Genomic DNA, 24016 nt, shown 5'->3' with positions numbered 1-24016 from the left:
GAGCCCAAGGGGACCAGAGTGACAGACCCAGGGCAGCAAAGACAGTGCCAGGAGCACAGGGCACAGGGCAGGGTACAGGACATCATGGTCACAAAGCAGGGATCACCTGGGCTGGGGTAAGTACAGGAGGAAGGATGTGAGGGCAGCCAGATTCGGCCAACGATGCCCAGGACACCCTGTGGGACCTGCGTTTCAGATACACAATGAATGGCATGAATGGCAGTTGTGTCAGCATGTTCCTAAGAGGGCATGGATGGACCTGGAGGTGTGTCTTTCAAGAAGCTGCAAAAGTTGCATGGAACACATCTATACCAAAAAACTGCTTGTTGTTTACCCAAAATTCAAATTTAACCAAGGTCCTGTATGTTATCTGGAAGGAGCAACCATTTACTGCTGGGTCACTCAGGGTGAAGCTGGTCTATGCCTTCCCCACTCCCCAGCTAAGCCTTGCAGCTGTACTGTTTTTCTCAAAGGGCAGGAGGCCCAGGCTCCAGAAGCCCCCAGGCCCCCAACCCATCCCTCCCTGGAGCAGGCACTCACGTGACCCCTCCACCGTTACAAGCAGCTGGGCCTGGGCCTGTCTGGAGGTCTGCTGGTCGGTGGCCACCACCATGTAGTGAAGTTCGGCACACTTGGGCCGCCGCAGGGCCTTGGTGTCATTCACAAACAGGATCCCCGAGGTGTCTTCGGCTGAGGTCACCACCCCTAGCATGCTGCAGTTGGCGCCGGAGGAATGCAGCTCATACTGGACGTTGATGCCACTGAACACCTGGCAGTTTTCCACACAGACTTTCCCGATCTAGGGGGGCACAGGGGAACACCTTAGCCAGGCAGCTGGACCGGCCTGCAATGGCCTGAGGGTAGAGGTTTCCACACAGCCTAAGTCCTGGAACAGCCCCCAACTGGGCCTGGAGACAGCAGCCCCCCCCGAGCACCCTGTCCTCCATCCCCTCAGAGCCTGCATACCCACCCACCTGCCCCGGCCCTGCCCTGCCCAGCTCCACTCAGGCCACATGTTACCAGCTGCCCGTTCCTGGGAGCTGGAGGTCAAGGAAACCCAGGGCCTCGAGGTTCAGTTTGGTGGCAGGAAAAGCCCCAGGCAGGCCCTGACTCAACACTTTACTCCCCTTTCCTCCCTCACTCAGACACCAAGGCCACCGGAATGTCTCCCAGGCTCCTCCCTGCCTGCTCCCAGCTGCCCCAGCACTGCTCTGGGGACCCCTCGCTCCTCCCTCAGTGCACAGGGTTTGGAGGTCCACCCTGCCCTGGTGTCCCCTGGTCAGAGCACTGAACCCCAGCCACAAGACTCGGGAGCATGGTTGTCCCAGCCCATGCAGGACCAAGGGGCCTCCCTGGGACTTTGACTGGAGCCTCTGGGAAAGAGGAGCCTCTTCTCCTGGGGATGCCAGGCTCTGAGAATTTGACCAGAGCCCCTGGGAAAGAGGGGCCTCTCCTGGGGATGCCAGGTCCTGGAGTTAGGCAGCTGAATTCTTTCAACCTCTTGGTAACTCTTGCAGTTGCTTGAAACCAAAAGTTCCACAGATGGTGAGACGAGGGCGGGCCAGAGCAGGACTGGGCTCTCCCAGGCCCACATGTGACCACAGCAAAAACCAGCCTCCTGGGCCTCCTCACTTTCCCCTACAAAGCCCACTTCCAAATTCTCATGTGACTCTCAACATTGTCCAGGGTTCCTGTCCCTAATTCACAGCTTTACAAACTGGGGAGAAGGGTGAGACCACAGTGAGGCTGAGGCGGGACTGGGATTCAGGCCCCCATTGCTCCTGAGCCTGACAGAGGGCAGGTGGCCCAACTTCAGCAATGCCTGCTCTTCCCCAGCCCCCCATGAGACCCCCCAGGGCCCTCTGCCTTGTTGCCCCTCTGTCTCTGATCCCTCTCCCATTAAAGGCCAAGGGGGTGGTCGGGGAGCTTGGATATGTCCAAGGGTGGGCTCCCTCATGGGCTGGACATGGGTGGCTGCCAGGAGCTGCTGGGGGCACAGAACCACCCGAAAGAACCGGCAGATGGCCCCTGAAGAGGAGGTGCCACGGGCTGCTCTGCGAGGGACAGCGGCATGTGAGAACATGCGTGCTGCAGTTTCAAGTCAACTTAATAAGTGCTTACGAGAAACATCCCAGAAAGAACGCCATGATGTGCAACAGTGGCGCCTGTGGGTAGAAGGGATCATGCCTCATGCCTCATCTTCTTTAATGAATATTTATTACTTTTATTTCTTTTATTTCTAATCATTATTTTCCAAAGACAAATATAAATATACGCTTTCTAGCAAACCTAGTTACAAAAAGTAAAAAGTGGAAGCGTTTCCTGCCTCCCCCTGAGGGCACCACTGTGGATAGCACTGTGATCTCTGCACACTTGCAGATCCCTGTCAGGGAAGATCTGCTTTTGCACAAAGGGAGTCACGTGGGACCAACATCTCTGCAAGCCACTCTCACCAATCCACCAGGAAGATTCTTCCAAGTCACCATATGTAGATTTACCCAGCATTGCTCTTGCATTTTTGAAAATACATTTTAAAGATACCAAGAATGGAAAGGGGAAAAAAAGAGAGGCCCAAGGAGCCCCCAGCCCTGCCCACTGTGAGCTCTCCCAGGCCTCTTCTGCGCACCCAGCTGTACCTCCTGGCCCTGGGCTCAGGACTCCACCCAGTCTACTCTGTGCTGGTTGGGCCAAGAGGCAGTGTCACCTGCCTCCCTGTGCCCCCATGTCCCTTGGCCCTTCAGTCTTCCCCAGACAGGCAATAGGTATGGGCTCACCTGGGCAAATCGGCGAGCCCTCCTGCTCACGGAGAGGGAGTAGGTACTGGGCAGGTGCAGGCTGACCGGCAGCACCGACACGTTGAAGTGGAGCAAGAGGACACCCGCTCCTGGGCCCTGGAAGTCCGAGTCATTGACCAGCACGGCCAGCTGCATGGTGCGGTTCTCCGAGATGGAGAGGTTCCGGTTGAGAACCAGCCCTGCAGGTAGGGGCACAACAATGACCACTGAGCTGCTCTGGCTGCTCCCTCATGTGTAGCACACCTCTTCCCAGACACAGCCTTGCACACACTGGTGCAAACACGCACTTTCACACATACAGTGCCATGCGACAAGCCTGGGGCTGGTCCTAAGTTAGCACCAATGTTCAAATGTTGGGATTTACTAAACTGAAAGTCCAGGGAACCCTTCTCAATTTGAGGCAGCCTGTGTGTGTGTGCACGTGCATGCATTGTATGGGGTGTCTGTGTGTATGATATGCTTGTGTGGTATGCGTGTGTGTGGTATGTGTAAGTGTGTAGTATGCATGTGTGTGGTGTCTGTGCATAGGGTATTTGTGCCTGTGTGTATGGGGTGTTTGTGTATAGAGTTGTAAACTAAAACTAAAATCTTAAGTCCCCGGACCAACTGAATAGATCCCCTCTTGGCCAAGGGGACACCAGAAAAACCTTAAAAATGGAATTCTGGGCCATGACAGGAAGGCAGGGTGGACTTGCCTTATTAGGCCCTCTTCCTTCTGGAGTTTGGACACAACTGACCGGCATTAACATTAAAACAGTGATCATAAGACTGACAGAACGGACTCTTTGTGGCAGTAAGATACCAAATTATAAACAGGACCTAAGACCATGCCAGGCAAGGGTTAAGTAACACCCTACAAACCATAACATTGGTTTCTTTTTTGAGACAGAGTCTTGCTCTGTTGCATCTCATTGCAGCCTTGACCTCCCAGGCTCCAGGCATCCTCCCACCTCAGCCTCCCAGGTTCCTGGAATCCAGGCATGTGCCACCACGCCTGGCTAATTTTTTGTATTTTTTTTTTTGTAGAGACAGGGTTTCACCATGTTGCCCAGGCTGGTCTCGAACTCCTGGACTCAAACAATCCACCCGCCTCAGTCTCCCTAAAGTGCTGGGATTACAGGCATGAGCCACTATGCCTGGCCCATAAAATCTTGTTAAAAACCTTTTTTTTTTTTTTTTTTTAAGTTACCCAGGCATAACGTGGTTTACTTTCCATCCTGACCCTGTATAGATAGCATCAGGCGACACATAGCAGGACTCCTTAACATTCCTTTGTACTGACCTGAAGTCTTTAGGCAAAGCTTAACTCTTTCAACCAACTGTAAATTAAAGAATCTCTGCATCTACTTCTAACCTGTAAGCCCCTGCTTTAAGATACCCTGCATTTTGGGGCCAAACCAATGTATACCTTCCATGTGTTGATTTATGTCCTTGCTTGTAACTCCTGTCTCCCTAAAATGTATAAAAGCAAACTGTAACTCCACCACCTTGGACCTGGGGACCACTTACTCAAGGCTTCTTGGGTTTGTGTTTTCTCCAGGCTGTGGTCACTCATCTTGGCTCAGAATAAACCTCTTTAAAATGTTTTACAGAGTTTCATTTTTTGGGTAACAGGGTGTGTGTGTGTGTGTGAGATATGGAGGGTTAAAGGTCTACATTACCAAGGCCCTGGGAAGAACACACTAGAGCCCTCCAGACAGCTCCCCCAGAGCATGGCAGAACTACCCTCCACTGCAGGAACCTCCAGCAGACCCAATGACCCCGCAGGCCAAGCCCTGGAAGTCATGCCGTCGGTGTACCTGCCGCGTGCTGCCGCTGTGGATCTCATGTGGTGGAAACAATGATGGGAGGGGCACTCTGGCACATAGGGTGTTCAGTGCCAGGGCATAGGAGGCTGTCTCGCCTCTGACAGGTGGGGCCTCCATAGGCTTGGTGAGGTGGGGAGGACTGAGGAATGAACAGGACCAGGCCAGGCAGAAAGGGGTGAAGGACCCATGGCCTGGGGTTCCACCAGACACAGACCCCAAATGCAGGTGGTTTATTTGGAAGGCAATCCCAGGGGAAATCAGCAGGAGGTGGGGGAGGGAGGCAGGAAGCAAGGCCGCTGCTGAAAGGTGCCCTGCAAGCAGGTGAGCATGGTGGCATGTCAGCAGTCAGGCAGGACAATGGGTTCAGAAGCCCTGACCTGGCTCGGGGCTGCTTCTGTACACCAGCCTGTTTAGCAGAGAGCTGCTGGGGCTGGAGCAATAATCTGTAAGCATTTGGGACGCCTTAGGGGCAATGATGGAGTGCCAGGGGCTGGAGGAAAGCCTCAGGTGACATGCAGTCGGTGGTGAGCCCCGGTGAGGTCAGCTCGGGGGTGTGGTGGGGCCCTGCCAGGGTCGGCCATGGAGCAGCTCAGGGAGAGAGGACCCATGGTGAAAGCCCTGCTGGTGGCTGGAGGGCAGGCCTGGCAGAGACACAGGAAGTGCTGGGCAGAGAGTGGAGGGGAAGTGGCTTGGGCCACAGAGGGCCATGCCAGGTGTGCATGTGTGTAGGGTGCTGCTTGCCCATGAAGAGCGAGCACCTCATTTCCTGGGGGCCTAGCCAGGCCGTGCCACCAGCCCCTCTTACTATAGTCATGTACGGTCGCCCGCACGAAGCTGCCGTTGGCCTGGACCGAGGTCTCGTTGGGCCAGTGCTCCACCCGGAAGGTCTGCTGGGCCCAGGTGTCCCCGGGGAGCAGCGTGCTTGTGTACCGCCTCACCAGCTCCCCTGATGCAGGTACCACGTCTGCATCGAAGACACGCAGCGTGGCCACCACGGTGTCCTGCAGGATGCAGAGGGCATTGGTCAGTGCAGGCGAGAGGGGCCCCTCAGACCCCCCAAAACCAGAGACCTCAGGATGCTGCACGTCCCGCACAGCCCATAGGTGGACCAGGTGTGTGTTGTCAGAGCCAGGTCTGGGGACAGTCTGACCTGGGTTCAAGTTCCCACGGGGTCACTGGCCAGCCTGGCCGTCACCTTCCCTGAGCCACTGAGCCTCGCCTGTGTAACAGGTGCAATGCAGACCTCTTATAAGGAGAATTACAGCCGATGCCCAGGCACCCTGCTGGCAGGTCCCATCCAGGTCCCCAGAGAGCAGGATGAGCACCTCCACTCTCCCCTGAGGAAGCAGGGCCCCACAGGGTGAAGGTCAGGTCAAGGTCACACAGGAACAGATGGCAGAGCCGAGATCCGAGGCCGGGTGTACATCAGAGCGCTCTGCTCCAAGCATCCTCCTACCCCAGGCTGGAGGGGGTTGTGAGGAAAGCCGCTGGGCACCTGGGATGGCTTTGCCCACCAGGCCTCTGCTGTCACCCCAAGGCGGCCCACACAGCCTTTACTCACAAGGTGTGCTTTCAGCCAGACCTCCTTTCCCTGCCAAACCGGCACGTGGTGTGCCCAGAAAGGCGGGACAAGGCAATGCACTACCTCAGTCCCCACGCCCACTCTCCCACGGCCCCTGAGGGGTGGGCCGGCTGCAGGAAGGCCTGAGGCCCAGCAGGTGGCGGTCGCGCTCCACCAGCGCGAGCCGGAGAAGGGCGGGGCGGGCGGCGCCGGAGGTGATCCGCCTTCCCGTCCCTCTCCAATCCCCGGCTCTGCTCCTGGTCACTCAAGGGCCCTCCCGTTGGGGGCTAACTGCTGGTGGGAGGGAGTGCCCTCCCGGCAGATGCTCCCCGTCCGGGCAGCGCGCCGCGCCCGCCTGCAGCGGCACAAGTGTGCCCCAGACGCGAGCCCTCGGGCCTCGTCCTGGTCCTTGCCTCCCGAGGCAAGACCCCGCTGGGTGCTGGCAGGACTCCCCCTTCCCCTCCCCCTAGGACAGACGGCGCCGACGGAGACGAAGGACAAATGAAAGCGCGAATGGTCGGCCACACGGTTGGGTGGCTACACGGACACTAAACCGACCGAGAAACGACCTGCGGCCGGAGACAGACACTGGGTAGAGCACAGCACGCGCGGACAAGCACCTCTTTCCGCTTGAACTCCACCACGGCGCTGGCGGTGTCGACGCCCGCGGGGAAGGTGGGCGCCGAGTCGTCCTCGTCGTACACGGTCACCGGGAAGGGCACCATCACCACCTCCTCGCGCGCGCCGGCGTGCACGGTGCACACGGCCACCAGCTCGTACTTCTCCCGCTGCTCGCGGTCCAGGGCCCAGCGTGTGCTCACCTCCAGGCTGTCCGGGGCGCAGCGGAAGGGCAGACCCTCACCTGCGCACCAAGCAGACAGGGGCCCCGGGTGATCGCCAGCCGGGACCGGGCCAGCTGCCTTCCTCGGGAAGGGGGCTCTGCGGTCAGAGCGGGGCGCACACTGCCGCGGCCCCAGGCCTCCCCTCCTCCGCTCCACAGGGGAGCGCAGCGCTCGGAGCACGAGTTTGCAGCGATGACTGTGCTTACGTCCTGCTGCAGCTGCGTCCTCACTTGTGCTGGTTGGGAAGAGCCGGGACCAGGCACCCTGATCAACCAGTAGGGACTGGGACACCCCTCCGCCCACCTGGCCTTGATCAGGAGTGGCCTTGTGTGGGGAAGGGTGGCTTTGGCTCAGCCCAAGCTGCACTGCAGCCCTAGAGAGCCAGCTACTGGCCTTGGCTGCTTTTTTTTTTTTTTTTTTTGACGGAGCCTCGCTGTGTTGCCCAGGATGGAGTGCAGTGGCGCGATCTCGGCTCACTGCAACCTCCAACTCCCGGGTTCAGGCGATTCTCCTGCCTCAGCCTCCCGAGTAGCTGGGACTACAGGCGCCCGCCACCATGCCCGGCTAATTTTTGTATTTTTAGTAGGGACGGCCTTTCACCATATTGGTGACCTTGGCTGCTTTTTAAAAACTGTTAGTTTTTTTTTTTTCAATTATGGAAGCAATATGTGTTCATTTTAGAGAACGTGAGAAAGCCACGATTCTACCACTTGAAAACAAACACAGTGGACATCTGGGGTATGATGTGACATTAACGCATAATGATTTCCGACCGCCTAGTGTGCATCTCCACTCTACACCTCCTTGTCCAGTGCGTCGCCAGGCTGGTCATCCTCTGAAGGCCGGATGTCGAGACAAAAGCGCATGCTCCCTGCCCTGCACGGCAGCTTGCGCTAGACTACGTCGCCCCTGAAGCTGGGCCAGGAACCACAACACACTCTTCAACGAGCCTGACCTCGGATCCGTCCTCCAGAAATAATCCAGAAAAGGGGGCATGCTGAAGGCGGAAGGTCACCGCTGAAGACTCCACAACCCACCCCAAGGAGGCGGGGGCAAACTCCACAAGCCTCCCAGGCAGAACCATGCCTTGCGCATGAATTACGTATGTGGGAAATGCTTATCATATAATGCTTTCCTCTGTTGAGTGTGATTACAAAAAACCCCCCACTAAACTAAATTTAATTACATATTTTTTAGTGAAAAAGGGCAGCATGCAAAAAACCAAGTGCTCCATCAACCATCTGGTTCAAAGACATCTATCCCTGCCCCAGAGAATGAAAGGAATCTGGGGAAGCATGAATGATGGCTTTTTTTCCTTTACTGAGATTTTAATATTCTTGCCGTGTTTGTGTGATAAAATTAGTGTGAATTTAGGACACACTTGCCAGCGGTGCAGCCTCTGTGACCTGGTTGAGCCCCACTTCCTGACTTTCAGATGGTCAAATGGGGCCTCCCTGCACCTGGTCAGTTGCCTTCTCCCCTCTCCACTGGGATCCAGCTCATCCCACCCCCTGACTGGCTGCAGCTGCCTGCTTCTCGCCATTCCTCGGCTTCCACCCGTATCCCAGCATCACATCCCCCATCCTCCTGTTCAGAGGTTTCTCCTGTAGCCTTCTGATTGTCTCCCAGCTTCGCCCCTGAACCTTCCCACCCCAAACCATTCCTAACACAGTAGTCTGACTAATCCTTTTAAAACTAAGTCAGGTCCTGCCAGCATTCCCTCCCTCCAAAGTCTTCCATAGCTCCCCATGTTCCTCCAGAGAAAGCCCTGCAAGCCTCTCCCAGACCTGCCCCCTGCCCCAGGAACTATTCTGCCCCATCAGCACTCCAGGCACACGAGGGTCACACTGTGGTGCCCTCCAAGGGGCTAGGCCTGCCTACCCGGCACCCTCCCACCTTTGCTCTGCTAGCCCCCACCCTGACCACCGAATTTACGATGGAGGAATGGAGGTCTCCTCGTCTGTTCCCCTCCTCCTCCGCGTTTCCCTCTTCCCAGTTTCCTCCCCAGCTAGCTCCTTCCAGAAGCCACCTGATTTCCTTGGCATGCTCAGACGCTCTGTCTGCCCCACAAGAATGAAAGCTGCAGGCAGGCAAGATTCCAACCTGTTGTGTTCATTGTTATATCCTTAGCTCCTAGAACAGTACCTGGCCCCTGGCAGGCGTGTAAGAGGTACTTCTGGAATATTGAATGAACTGATGGCATGGAGGTGAAGAATAAACCAGATGGCTTGTGTCAAGGGCTCGCAGAGCAAGCCCAGCAGTAGCAGGCACTGCGGGGCGGCCCCACAAGGTCGGCACTCACCCTCCAGGAGCCTGTAGGCCACGCTGATGTTGGGGCACAAGTACTGTACAGGCAGCAGGCGAAACTGGTGGAAGGTGCCTGGGGGTCGGTTCTCCCGAATGCGGAAGGAGGGCCTTGTCTCTGGGAAGCAGAGCTCCTGGGGCTTGAGGGAGCTGCAGGCTGGAAAGGAGGTGTTGAAGAAGGAGAAGTACACGCGGGCACAGCCTGGCCACTGGCACTCGCTCTCACGAAGGGATGTGGGTGACAGGAAGACCTTGAGGTAGACGGTGAGCAGGGGAAAGCCGCGGTCTGCAGAGAGAAGTCAGGTCTGTGGGGGTATCGGCCACCCTGCCAGGCAGTCGGGAATGGGGAGGAGGCACGAGCTCCAGGGCTGGTGTAAACCCTGGTCCCCATCAAGGTCCATAAGGCTCAGACTGGTGTTCCAGCTCCGCCTGCCACCTCCTTACCTCTGCTGCGCAGCCCTGCGGCCCAGAGCACCAGGGCCCCACAGGCCTAGCTCTCATCATTCAGTTCTCGGCTTAGAGGCCCCTTCCTCAGGGAGGTGTGCTGAGCACTGGGTCTAAGGCTCCCCAACTCTGATGGTGGCAACTTCTCCAGTAAGGGGTGACCAGCACCCCCCCCGCCACACCCTCCTCAGGAGGTTTGGAGTGGCCGCAGACATACTTCCCCAACGCCTAGAGGGGGCATTTCCGGCAAGTTCCATCACCGATGCACCATAGCCATTTCAGCTGGGCTGCGAGGGCTTTCCCAGCCTCCATCTCAGCCCTAGGTGGGCAGCTGCTCCTCAGAGCTGCTCTTCCCATATTCTCTGGCATTCTCTTTGCTTTTTGCTAGCCTGTCCCTCATTGCTCCAATCACCTGTTGTAATTAATTCTTTACACAAACTCTCCCTGTTAAATTACCCTGTGGTTTCTTCCTCGACAGGAACTGGCTGTGCATGAAGCCTCTCCCCACCTTGGAGGGCTTAGGCCTCCTAGGAAATCCAGGCCCAGGGCAAATTCCACACTGGCCCCCACCCAGGGACTCCCATTCCTCAAGCTCCACCCTGGAGGCTCAGGATGAAGAGGGCAGCAACTAAGTGCGTAGAACCATGACCCACCTCAGATGCTGCCTCCTCCAGGAACTGCCTGGGCTGCGCCAGAGGGAGCTGCCCACCCAAGCCCCCTCCCTCCCCTGCACCCTGGCTGTCCCTGGCAGATAGGCCAGTCACTCTGCCTGGGTAGGGCAGGGATGCCTGCTCTGCATTCACAGCCTGAGGCTTGCCTCTCACCAGCAGACAGGGCTCAGGGTGGTTGTGAGGGCTGTGCGAGCCGTGGCCCTGGAGGGATGCTAGGGATGGGAGCTACCAGGTGCAGCATCACTGTTTCCTGTCACAGGGGCTCTGCTTCCCCCCACCCCTCCCATTACCAATGTCACATGTGGCCGTGACTCTGGCTGTGACTGCTCCTCTTTCCTCCCTGGACACCTGGGACAGGCCCAAGTCCCTGCCAGGTACAAGGGCAGCCAGCTACCGATAAGAAGTCAGGCTTTCCTTGGGAACTGCCCCTTCTCCAGAGAGTTGCAGGTCATTTGCTAAATCAAAACCTTGGAATTTTTCCAGCCCCACTTACTCCCTCTCTCGAAACCTCCTAATCCTTTTTAGCCCCACTGGAAGAGGGATTCGGGTCTGGCAGAATAGTGTACCCGGATGATTCCCGTGTGTCTCCAAACTCCTACAGCCTCACGCAGCCCTGAAGCTTGTCCTGGCTTCTCTCCAGGCTAGACACAGAGGCAAGCCAGCCTCATTTAACCCCTGACGCCTTCCACACCAGGTGTGGTGGGGAAGCTACCCCGAGCCTAAGTGTCAGCGGCTGTGATGAGGGCGGCTTGAGGAAGGGGTGGGGTGGGGCACGGGGTGGGTGTTGGGGCGGCTCCCTTACTGCGGACACTGAGCTTCTCCCAGGAGTTGTGGTCCAGGCTCCGGTTAAGGTAGAGGAGGCCGGTGTCCTCCTGGATGCAGATCCAGTTGTTCTCATGCAGCCGTGTGCGGTACGTGCCGTAGAGATGCTGGCCCAGGTGGAAGCTGGGCACCTCCTCAGGGGTGTCCCGCAGGGCATGGACGTACAGCAAGGGTGTGCCGGCCGGCTGGTCCACATACAGCTTCTCCCAGTAAGCATCCCTCGAGAAGTAGAGGCCCAATGCCACTGTGGGAAGTAGGGAAGTGAGTGAGGGATGGTGAGGATAAGGCTTCTTCAAGGACAAAAAAAAAAAAAAAAAATCATTAATTTAAAATTCCGATCTTAGCAGGAGTTTTTCATCTCTGTTCCTGAGAACATGAACACTCAATTATTTGTATAGTTACACACGGGCTAGAGAAGAACTGCTTTAAAATAGAAAAAGAAAAGGAAACAGGGGAAGCAGTATCCTCAGCGACAAGCGTATTCTCAATCGTCCAAGCCGGAAGGGCACCTGAACCATACAGACTTCTCAACAGGTCACCCACAGCCAGAGTGTTCAAGGGCAGGAGACACTGCCAGCCACGCGGGGCAGGCAATAGTTGCCAAAAAATGAAGAAAGCACTTTATAGGAAAGTCATAAATCTTTATCTAAACATACGCCTGCCATATGACCCTGCAATTCCACTCCATTCATCCAAGAAAAGTGAAAACATACATCTATCAAATGCCATAGTTGGAAATGGAAGGATGATTCACAGAAGCCAAGAGCCTAGAGGCCCTTCAGCAGGTGGATGGACAGGCAGACCGTGGTCCAGCGATGCCACAGAATCCTGCCCAGCAATGAAAAAGGATGAACTATGTATACACGCAAACACCTGGATGGGTCACACACACAAACCATGCCAAGGTGAGGAAGCCAGGCAGAGGAGAGCGCACATGGCACGACTCTGGACAGATATTAGGCAATGGATCAGACTGGCTGCCTGTGGCGGGCGGGGTTGTGGGGGAGGTGGACAGATTGGGAAGGGCCACAGGGCACATTCTGGGGAATATGAAGGTCCCATATCCTGAGAGGGGTGCAGATCACGTGGGCATATTCGTTTGTCAGTATTGTACAGCTAAGGTCCGTGCATCTTATCTATGTAGTTTTTATTTATTTATTTATTTTTGAGATGGAGTTTGCTCTTGTTGCCCAGGCTGGAATGCAATGGTGCAATCTTGGCTCACCACAACTTCCACCTCCCGGGTTCAAGCGATTCTCCTGCCTCAGCCTCCCCAGTAGCTGGGATTACAGGCATGCACCACCATGCCCAGCTAATTTTGTATTTTCTTAGTAGAGACGGGGTTTCTCCATGTTGGTCAGGCTGGTCTCGAACTCTCAACCTCAGGTGATCTGCCCGCCTCGGCCTCCCAAAGTGCTGGGATTACAGGTATGAGCCACTGTGCCCAGCCTATCTATGTAATTTTTACCTAAATAACTGAAAAACGAATCACTGAGGGCGCTGTGGACAGAGTCATACATGTCCGCTGTGGACAGAGGACAGAGGCATCCTGCCTCCTTCCTCGAAGGAGGCAGGATGTTGGCCTCGGCTGTGGCCGAGTGACCCCAAGCAGGGGCGCAGTGCACTACGCTGCTGACTGTGTGTGGCCAACATTTCCCACGGGGAAAGCTTTTAAAATAGTTTTTGGAACTCATGTAGATTGTCGGTGAGAATGGAAAATAATATACAGTTATCATGAAACACAAGAAGGTAGTTCCCAAAAACTTAAAAATTGAATTACCATATGATCTACCAATCCCACTTCTGGGTACATACGCAAAAGAATTGAAAGCCAAGTCTCAAATAGATATTTCCACACCCATGTTCACAACAGCACTATTCACGATAGATAAAAGGTGGAAGCAACCCCAGTGGCCATCAATGGATGAATGGAAGAACAAAACGTGGTCTATACATACAATGGAATATTCAGTCTTAGAAAGGAGGGAAATCTGGCCGGGCGCAGTGGCTCACACCTGTAATCCTAATATTTTCGGAGGCCTAGGTGGGCGGATCACTTGAGGTCGGAAGTTTAAGATCAGCCTAGCCAACATGGTGAAACCCCGTCTCTACTAAAAATACAAAAATTAGCTGGGCATGATGGCGGGCGCCTATAATCTCAGCTACTTGAGAGGCTAAGCCAGGAGAATGGCTTGAACCCACGAGGCGGAGGTTGTAGTGAGCCGAGATTGTGCCATTGCACTCCAGCCTGGACAACAGAGCAAGACCTGTCCCAAAAAAAAAAAAGGACGGAAATCCTGACACAGGTTATAATACTGATAACTCTTGAGCACATTATGCTAAGTGAAATAAGCCCATTGCAAAAGGATGAACACTGCATGATTCCACTTATGTGAGATCCCTAGAGTAGTCAAATTCACAGACACAGAACATAGGATGGTGATTGCTAGGGCTCGGGGGAGACAGGAAGGGGAGTTAGTGTTTGATAGGGACAGAGTTTAAGTTTGGGAAGATGAAAAGTTCAGGGACAGAGGTGGTGATGGTTGTACAACAATGTGAATGTACTTAATGTCCCTGAAATGTATACTTAAAGACAGTTACATTGTAAATCATTTTTGTGTATATTTTTCCACAATAAAAAATAGTATGAATTTTTAAAAAGATGGATAAATAGGCAAAAAATGCTTAAAATCCATTAAGAACCTGCAAATAGACTCTAGAATGCCCAAACAATACCAACATCCAAAGCAGACGTTAGGAATACTGCACTTGTATGTAATCGATCTCTCTTTTCGATCAGTTTGCTCCCACCCAGACGGTTGCTGCTTGAGGTCGCTGAGGGGTCCGGAGGGCAGGGCCTACAGGAGCAGTTGAGAACGCCCCCAGGGCCGCTGGGCTCCTCCGGGACACATCTGGGGGAAACAATCAAGTGCCAAGTGGAGCCTGGAAGAGAACAGGTGAGATGTCTGGAGTCCCACAGTGGGAAAATAGAACAGGAGAAGGCTTCTCTTGAAGTGCTCACTGCACATCAGGAACACTGCTCCCATGACAGTGCCCTCGGGGTGGGAGGGGGGTGCTGCATTTCTGGCGACAGAGGGTGAGAGATTGTAACTCACAGTGGCTTCACAGGGGGAGGAGGGTCCAGATGCCCTGGCCCCGATGAGCCCCCTTCCAATCCCATGTGGCGTCCTATGTCTGGGCTATCCACGCAGGCGGCAGGGTCCATGTTCTTACCCCAGAGGGGATGCTAGGGGTTGACTGAGCTCAGGTAGGGAGAGGCAATGCAGCTCAGCTGGGTCTAGTTTTCTCTGGGACACACACCTCTGGCCCCGGTCTTCTCAATAAGAACCATTTGCCCTTGGGTGGCCATGGGGTGGCTCCGGTGATGCCCAGGCTGCAGAAGAGTGGGCGGGGCCCTGGCACCCCATCTGTCGCAGGAGCAGATCCAGTCTGGGAATCCCACAGGTGCTCCTCTGGGGCCTCCATGATGTGCAAGCACCTTTAGTGGTCCAGGGACTAGAGGTAGGACAGGCCTGGGCTTCCCAAAGCCCCCACCACAAAGCCCACATGTGCAGGGGAGAACGGGCCCCTGCTCCCATCTGGCAGAACCCACCCCGACAGGATCGTGGGGGGCCCAATCCCAATTGGTCTCCCTGCTGCCAAAAGGGATCTGTGGGTCAGGCAATGATTGCAAGCAGAAACAGACTTAAATGCACTTAAAATGCCTCCCAGGTGGTCTCTGCAGCTGGGCACAGCTGTCTTAAGGTTCCCGCTTGTCACAGACACTTCTAGATGGAAAAACACATGGTCCAAGGTGGGAGAATGAAGGAGGTGGATGCAGGACCTGCCTCAGCGGAGTGCAGCCTGGGCAGTCCCAGTGGGCCCTGCTCAGAGGTCTCACGCTTGGTTTAATGCTCTTTGCTACAGTCTTGAAATTCTTCATAATTCTAGAACAAGGGGCCCACAAATGATGCAGCCAATCGTGGTGGGTCAGCCACGGGGAAGAGCCGGGAAAAAGCTGCTGGCATCAGGCACCACCGGGCTGTGCAGACTCTGCAGAACACTGGCCTCCTCTGGGCCTCAGTTTCCCCAGCTTCGAAGTGGGGGAGGCATGCTAAGGAGAGGAGGAACGGCCAGTGCAGGTGCAGCCTGGCGTGCATCTCTGCACAGGGGTGTATCATCATGAGGCTCTCACTGCAGACTCAGCCACTGGGTGCAGATCCCTTCACTGCCCATTTCACAGATAAGAACAGTGAGGCTGGGTGGCGAGAAGCCTGACCAAGTGAAATAGCTGGACACGCTGTGAGGCTTTGTGTCTTGGGGGTTAGGATAACAGCTAAGAAAGTGATGGTGGAAGTCAGGCGCCAGCAGGTGCTGAGCCTGCCAGGAGGCCCAGGGCCCTGCTGGTTGGCTTCCCATCCTGCTGCCGCCTTTCTGCCTAGAAGGGCTGCCTGTCCACAGGCCCGTGGGTCGAGACCCATCTCTGGTGACAGCCACTCCTGGCACCATGGGAAGGTCACCAGCAGGGCTTACAAAGCTTTTCCCACCCCATGCCTTCAAGGCCCAAATGCCATGTGGTGACAGAATCCTCCCCCACACCTAGCACAGAGGTGTCTGCCTGGACAGCTTTGGTTGCCAGGGCTGGGCCCACCCTGTACTTCTGCAGCACAGCGGTGGCCTGGCACACACCACACCCACCGACGGTGCAAATGGCTGTGTTGCTTTTCTGAGAAACCAAGAGGGTTCCCGCATCAACCCTCAATGACCCCCCCACCGTGGTTCTGGTTCCTCAGGCTGGCTGTGCCCCGGCACCATGCAGGATGGGGTGGGGGAAGGTCCTGCTTGCTCACAGCACACTTGCCAAAGACCCAAGTTGCTGCTCACATTCAGAGAGCCCTCAGAAACCTTCAAGGCCTGTGTAGTGTGTGTCATGAGCGTGTGTATATGTGTGCATGCACAAGGCATGCAGGAGACAGAAAAAGAGATGGAGGCACGCCCACCCAAGACCCCATCTGCTCTCACCCTGCCCACCTCAGCAGGAAAGAGTCGGCCCTAGTGTTCGACAGAGTGAAGTGCTAGACTATTTCCAATGCTCCACAGTTGGCTGGGCTGTTTAATTTATTCATCTTTGCATGCAGGGGGGACCAGTCCTGAGCCCCCTCGTCCCACATGTGCACGCGCACACACCTTGTCAATCCACACACTCCGTCCAGGTGTGCACGTTCTCATGCCCAGACGGGCCTGGAGCAAGCTACTTTGCAGGCAGCACGCTACTTTGCAGGCAGCACAAGGCCAAGCTTCATCGGTGGAGGGCTTTGGAGGGATGCTAGGACAGGCCAGGGGTTGCTCCTGTCTCCGGTTGTTACACTTGCCTTTTCTAGGTCCTGCTGCCCGGGCAGTCCACGAGACAGGGTGTGCTATGTGCTCCACCCTAGCGCATACCCAAAGCATGCAATCCCTCGGCACTGATGCAGCCCACACCTGAGCCTAGCCATCAGCTTCCTGCAGCCTCCAGCCTCAGCTCCCGTGCCCTGGGGATAGTTCCTACCAGACCTGAGCCTGCACAGCAGCCCCAGCCTAGCATCCAGCTCCTCCCTCAGGCTCTGACCCCAGCTGGGAAGGGGTTCCTTCCCTGGTGCCCACCTGCAGCCAAGGGTGCCCCACAGAGCTCTCCCCACCCCCATTCATCCCTCTTTCATCACAGCTTAGTGCCTCTGATGTTACTGCTCCTGTCTCAGGGACCACGTGGGGCTATCTCCTGGTCAGACTCAGGCGGACACATTGCACACATGCATTCCTTCTCTCACACACACTCATTCTCTCAGGTGCATACCATTACACACCACGGGGGCACACACTGTTATACACTTGTTCTCCCATATGCTCACACATTCTCACACTGCCAATATGGCTCTAACAAGCACATGTATTCGCTCATACTGGTATACACCCGCTTTCACACACAAGCACACACATTTTCCCGCACCCTTGGTACACACATACTAAGCGTGGCCTGGCCCTGTCTGTGGAGGCGGGGGCTCACCAGCTCTCCACAGGCTCCTGACTGTGGCCCTTGGTCTCCCACTCCCCCACTGCCGACCACCCGGCAGCTCTGATGGGGCACTGTGAGGTCACCCTTGCCATGGCATGGTGACCGTGCCACAGAAACACAAATGGAGCTCCAGACGATGAAAAACTTCCCTAGGATGGGAGCACAAGGGCCGAAATTTGGGACTTCCAAAAAAGAAAACAATAACAACGATATGATCCAAAAACTGCATGAATTAGAAGCAGCGCATGGCATGTGTGTAGAGCAGGCCCTTCCTGCAGAACCCCTCATGCGACACCAGCCCCACGCCTGCCCTTGATGGGTGGCAGACGATGCAGATGACAGCTTTATTATGGCCCAGCAGAATCTCCTTAAGAGACGATTTCCTAATGCAATCATCTTCCTGGGAATGGGAAACAGGCCCCAGGGCTCCTCCCTGGGGGCTGGGGGTGGAAAGAGGCGGTCCCCGCCTCCCCAGGCCAGCTGTCCCTATGGGGGTCCCTCCAGCCCCATGCTGAGCACTGTTAGCCTCTCAGGATGTGACCTGTTACCCCACCCCCACCCCCCCACCGCTTCCCTCCCATTTCCCACTCATGTTTTCTCTTACTACAGTCAAATATTTGACATGTACAACGAATACATTTCACAGAACATTTATGCTGAACAAACACCCAGGAGCCCATGGCCCTGCTGAACTGGATGCTTGGCCACACTGCTGCTCCTCCCGCCTCCCCACCTGCCACTGTGTCCCACCCCCACCAGCAGGAGCCTGTGCTTGGCCTTCTTCTTGCCTCATTTTTTGACGTCATTCATGGAAGGCCCATTTTTGCTGGGTGGAGAATTCCATGTGGACAGCTATTTTCCTCCACTCTACATAAGGTCTGGCTCCCGTCTTTCAGTCTCACTGCTGCTGCTGAGGGCCCATGCTCAAGCCAGCCCCTCCTGGGTAACCCACTTTCTCCCAGCTGCTCCCAGGACCTCCTCTGTCTTTGGTGCTGTCCAGCATCGCTGGGATGCTACCGAGGCTGCTCACCCCCTCGGCTGGTTTCCTCCTCTGCACCCTGCCCTCCAGGTGGTGACAGTGGCTCACTCGCCGCCATATCCAGGCCCTGGGTTGTTAATCCCGTCTCTATGCTGGTGTGCAGCATGCTGATCAGCAGCCTGGGCATCTCCATCCCTTGCTCCCTCCACTCCTTTGCCTCAGTTTGGCCCCTCCTCATCCCAAATTGTCCCTAACTCTTCCCCATCTTGTCACGGCATGGCCCCACCTCACTGCTCAGGTTACACACCTCAGTCCCCAGATCCCTTTCTCTTTCACCCCTCACCCACCTCCCGAGTCCCCTCTGCCACCCCTGTCCAACCCTGGACCACATGCTGGGCAGGACAGGCAATCTTGCACAGAGGAGCCAGGGTCCACTGAATCATGGCACCCTCTGCGGAGCCCTGTGTTAACTGTCCGCTGCTTGCAGAATAAAACATAGCTCCTCATCAGGGCTCCTAGGGCCCCCTCTGCCCTCCAACTCACTTCCTCCTCACTCTTACAGGGTGCCTACCTTCCTGCCACATCTGCCAACTCACTTGCTGTGAGCTGAATGAATAAATTCATGAACCAATGAATGAATCAATGAATCAACAAGTCAGTACAATGGTTTCATAAACAGGAGTGTGAAAAGGGCTGGGCACATTTGGGAAATGGTCAGAATTTGGGAAGGGGAAGGGGGTAAGGGGATGGGGAGATACTGTGACATGGTCTCACGGGCACTGGAGCCACAGGCAGGCTGTCAGTGGCAGGACAGAGCTGTGTGGATGTGCCCTGTGCACACATGCAGTGCCCACTAGTGCACCAGTAGCCTTGTGGGGCCAGCCACTGTGCTGAGCAAACAAGCCTGAGGCTGAGGACAAAACCACTCCTTTTCAGCTCAGGAAATGATCTATCGGTGCCTGAGGAGCCCTGGGCACTGAAGCTGCCAGCCAGACTTGCTCGGGTAGGACCACCTGCAGCATGCTGCACAGACCTGGGTCCTGGGCTCTGTCCCAGCTGGAGGTTGCTTTTGCCTGGGACTATAATCTAACTTCGCTTTTAGGAAAAAAACACGGATCAAGGGAGGCTCTACTATAAATAACAAATTTGGAGGTGTATATAAAGAGAGATTCTAGTTTTAAAAAAGTTACTTTAAATTGTGGTAAAATACACATGAACTTTATCATCTTAAAATTTTTAAGTGTACAATTCAGTGGCATTAAGTGCATTCACACTGCCGTGCAAACCATCCTTCCACAGCACCCTTTTTATCCTGTAAAACTGAAATTCTGTACCCATGAGACAATTACTCCCCCTCCTCTCCTCTCCCAGTTCCTGGAATCCTCCATTCTACTGTCTCTACGAATTTGACAACTGCAGGGACCTCATATAAGTGGAATCATACAGTGCTTGTCTTTCTGTGACATAATGCCCTCGAGGTTCATCCATGGCGTAGGATGCGGCAAAATTTTTTTCCTTTTTAAAGCCAAGTAATATTCCATTGTATGTCTGTATTATATTTTGCTTATCCATTCATTGGTCAATGGACACTTGGGTAACTTCCTCTTTGTGGTTACTATGAATAATGCTGCTGAAAATGGGGACATACAAATGTATCCTGACTGCTTCCTGCTTCCTTTCCTGTATGTATCCAGAGTGGAGGTGCTGGAGCCGAAGTCAGCTCTAGGTTTAACCTTTGAGGAGCCTTCCTGCTGTTCTCCACAGCAGCTGCACTATTTACCTTCCAGCAGTGCGCAAGGGTTCAGTTTCTTCACATCCTCACCAACACTGGTTCCTTTTTTTTCTTTTTTTTTGATAGCAGACATCCAAATGGGTGTGAGGTGGTATCACACTGTGATTTTGATTTGTATTTCTCTAATGAGTGGCAATGCTGAGAATCTTTTCATGTGCTTCTTGGGGCTATCTGTAAATCTTATTCGGAGAAATGTCCATCCAGGCCCTGTGCTCATTTTTGTTGTTGTTGTTGTTGGGTTTTTTTTTTTTTTTGTATGGAGTCTCACTCTGTCACCCAGGCTGGAGTGCAGTGGCACGATCTCAGCTAACTGCAACCTCTGTCTCCTGAGTTCAAGCGACTCTCCTGCCTCAGCCTCCCAAGTAGCTGGGATTACAGCCACCTGCCACCACACTTGGCTAATTTTTTTGTATTTTTAGTAGAGACAAGGTTTCACCATGTTGGCCAGGCTGCTTTCGAACTCCTGACCTCAAGTGATCTGCCTGCGTGAGCCTCCCAAAGTGCTAGGATTACAGGAGTGAGCCACCACGCCCGGCCCCCTGTGCTCATTTTGGAATCAGGTTTTTTTGTTGCTGTTGTTGAGTGTGAGGAGTTCTCTACAGATTCTGGATTAACACTGATCAGATCTATGAATTACAAGTTTTTCTCCCATTCCATGGGCTGTGTTTTCACTCTTCTGATTGTGGCCTTGGTTCATAGAAATTTTACATTTTGATGTAGCCCAATTCATCCATTCTTTCTTCGGCTGCCTGTGCATCTGGTTTTTATAGGGGGATACCAGTTTTAAAGATGTGTACACAGCTAAATCTTCAGCTAGAACCAAGGTTAAACAGAAGCATGAAATTTTTGGCCCCATCTGGCATCGCCCTGCTGCCCTGGCCACCTGCCTGGGGCAGGTACACACCTGGACACGGCCAGTTTCTGCTGCAGTTCCCACTTCAGCTGCTGTCCACTCATGAGACCACGGCATCCAGGCATGAGAGCGCCCTGACTGGCTAGGGAGCACACCATCTCTAGGCAGGTGTGAGGGCTCACAAGGGCTGGACCACTAGGGCCAGCCCTCGGTGCCAGGGTCCCATGGGGCCAGGAGCTTGCAGAGGAGGAACCTCTGCTCCTGACTGGCACCACTGCTGCATGTGCCTGGGTGCGCAAAAAATGTTTTTGTTTTAATTAATTTTAAAATCAAAAGGATGAAGTAAATATAATAAGGAATAAATAATAATAAAGTGGCCTGGATTGTGTTTGTCTTATACCAACACAGTTGCAGAATACAATTTTGCTTTTGGATGTAGGCGGGGCCCATGGTGCACGCATGTGGCCCTGGCTTGAGAGTCACCTGGTTGTGCCTGAGCCCTCAGGAGGACAAGGCTTAGCATGGAGCACACAGCCCTGAGCAAGGCAGGGACCCATCTGAGGCCTCAGCAGAGGAGGCAGCGCCCAGAGGCGGCCCAGTCTCAGCTGCCTTCTGTCACAGAGCCCTTCCCTTTGCCACGCCTCCTCCTCACACGAGCCAGGTGCCAACCTAAGAGCCTCCCGGACACTGGTTTCCAAGTGACAATTAAGTGCACCCTGCCTGGTGTCCTGCTCTCTTCCTCAACTCCCTGTGTCTTCCCTGCACCTGGGGGTGGCTCTCATCACCTCTGACTCAGGAGGTTCAGTGGCCTCTCAGCCTCACCCCTGCCCAGGGCAGCCACCACACACAGCTGTTCACAGGTGTCTCTCTGAGCCATTTGCCAGGCCTGGGCCTACTCACACATGTCCAGTTTCCCTTTCATACACAGAGCCTGGTATGTGCAGCTGCCTGCATGCCCCTGCCATCAGCCCCTCACTCCGGGCCCTGGTGCTCGCTCGCTCAGCCTGGCCCAGGGCTCCCAGGTGCATGGCCATCCCTGTCCTCTCCACCTGTGGGAGTCCTGCCCACTGTCCTGAACAAGCTCCTGTCCCAGCCCCGATCTCTGCCCCAAGTCCTGACCTTGCTGGCCTTTGCCTCCCTTAACTCTCAGGGTTCTTGTCTGATGATAACAAGAGTATGAGGCTGACAGACAGTGCCCACACACTCAACCTGCTCTTGGCAGGGACGGCTTCCTCCAGATGCCCTGCCTATGAGCCAGAGGAGGGCCCCGCTGGCCCGCCTGTTAGCAGGTGGGACAGGCCACATGTGCTCCATGCCTCCCAGTGTGTGGCATGTCCTTGTACGTGGGGGCGGGCTCCCCGACACAATGCTGTCGGCCCTGGTACACAGCAGGAGCACCCTGGTTCTGCCTCTTGACAATGTCCCCTGGGGTCCTGAGGTGTGTCCTACAGAAAGAACGGACATGCACTCCCTACGCCACCTGCACGCCTTGGGAGAGGTGACAGTAACTGGGTCCTGAGTACTTCCTCGGGCAGCAAAAGGAGCGGCTATCCTGGCAGCCCACAGGCCAGGCAGGACAGATGGACACGCACATGCTAATGGCTTGCTGGTCACACATTGCCCTGGGCTCATGGGGAGGATGCTTGCTGGCCAAGAAAACAGGCAGCTTGTCAGCCCTTTCCCTGGCAAGGAATCCTTACTTTTGGAGAGATGAATGTGTTAGACCCTAAGGCTGGAGACCCTGGGACACCTGACCCTGGCAGGGACATCAGGAGAGCTGACTGGGGCACCCATGTGCACCCTCCCTGAGGTCAGCTGGCTGGGGAAGTCATCACACCCTTCTGCTGAGCTGATGCTGCCCGACCTGTTTAAAGCGCCCAGCCCTGGGTGGAGGAGAGTGCCTAGCCCAGGTTGAGGGGCCAAGGGGGCTGCCCCACGCTGCCTGTTCTGAAAAAATGCCTGACCAAGAGACAGCCACAGACAGGCAAGTGGAGGCTAAAGGGAAGGGACTGCTCTGGGCTGCAGCCACAAGCAGGAGCCAGTGCCCAGCAGGACGGGAGGGCTGGGGGCAGAGCCAGAGTGAAAGGAGGGGAAAAGCAGCAGGAGGTAGAGGCAGTTCAGATGAGCAGCAACGGCACAGGGCCGGAGGTGAATGCTGGTTGGAGACAGGAGGCCAGCTCCTCGGGCCATGAGGGCATGAACTTAGGAAGAACAGGAAGGCTGGGCAAGCTTGTGGATTCCAGGCAAGGCTGTGGACTCCATCTGGGTGATGGAGAGAAAGTGTGTGTTGCAGTGGTAATGAGCCTGGGGCAAGGGACATACATTTGTGTCTCAGTTTCTCCTCTGTACCCACTGAGACTCAGAGCTCCCACCACACAGGAGTGTTGGGAGCTAGAAGGAATTAATGCACATGAAGTTCAAAGAACACTGGCTGGCACCAAGCAAACGCTCACAGAAGATGGCTGCATCATGACCATCAACATCACCGTCACCTCTACCATTACCTCCACCTTCCCCACCACTGCCTCCACCACTACCACCAGCACCATCACCTCCACTACTACCATTGCCTCCACCACCACCATCCCCACCTTCACCATCGTGACCTCCACCACCACCATCACCTCCACTAACACCATCGCCTCCATCACCACCATCACAACCACTGCCTCTACCACCACCATCCCCACCTTCACCATCGTGACTTCCACCACCACCTTCACCTCCACTAACACCATCGCCTCCACCACCACCATCACCACCACCATTGCCTCCACCACCACCATCTCCACCTTCACCATCATGATCACCACCACCACCATCACCTCCACTAACACCATCGCCTCCATCACCACCACCATTGCCTCCACCACCACCATTCCCACCTTCACCATCATGATCACCACCACCACCATCACCATTGCCTCCACCAGCACCATCACCACCACAATCGCCTCCACCACCATCACCACCTTCACCATTATGACCTCCACCATCAATATCCCCATCACGTCCACCACAACTGTCTTCACCATCACCGTCTTCACCATCACCATCACCACCACCACCACCACCACTCACCATCATGACTTC

The 24016-nt window shown here is 55.1% G+C and overlaps 1 protein-coding gene across 1 annotated transcript in view; it reads right to left on the bottom strand.

Annotated features, from left to right (window-relative positions):
* The window catches only part of RET (ret proto-oncogene), a 53292-nt gene that overhangs the window by 18369 nt on the left and 10907 nt on the right, over positions 1-24016 (bottom strand). Inside the window, exons 2-7 of the mRNA XM_054503928.1 lie at positions 11228-11491; positions 9309-9596; positions 6785-7026; positions 5409-5604; positions 2775-2974; positions 541-799 (exon numbers count right to left, since the gene is read on the bottom strand). Coding sequence (XP_054359903.1) covers positions 541-799; positions 2775-2974; positions 5409-5604; positions 6785-7026; positions 9309-9596; positions 11228-11491 — 1449 coding nt within the window. The remainder of the gene's footprint in view (positions 1-540; positions 800-2774; positions 2975-5408; positions 5605-6784; positions 7027-9308; positions 9597-11227; positions 11492-24016) is intronic.

Source organism: Pongo pygmaeus, chromosome 8, assembly GCF_028885625.2.
Source record: "Pongo pygmaeus isolate AG05252 chromosome 8, NHGRI_mPonPyg2-v2.0_pri, whole genome shotgun sequence".
NCBI lineage: Eukaryota > Metazoa > Chordata > Mammalia > Primates > Hominidae > Pongo > Pongo pygmaeus.
The sequence above is the reverse complement of the archived record's forward strand: the minus strand, read 5'-3'. Positions and strand labels throughout refer to the sequence as shown.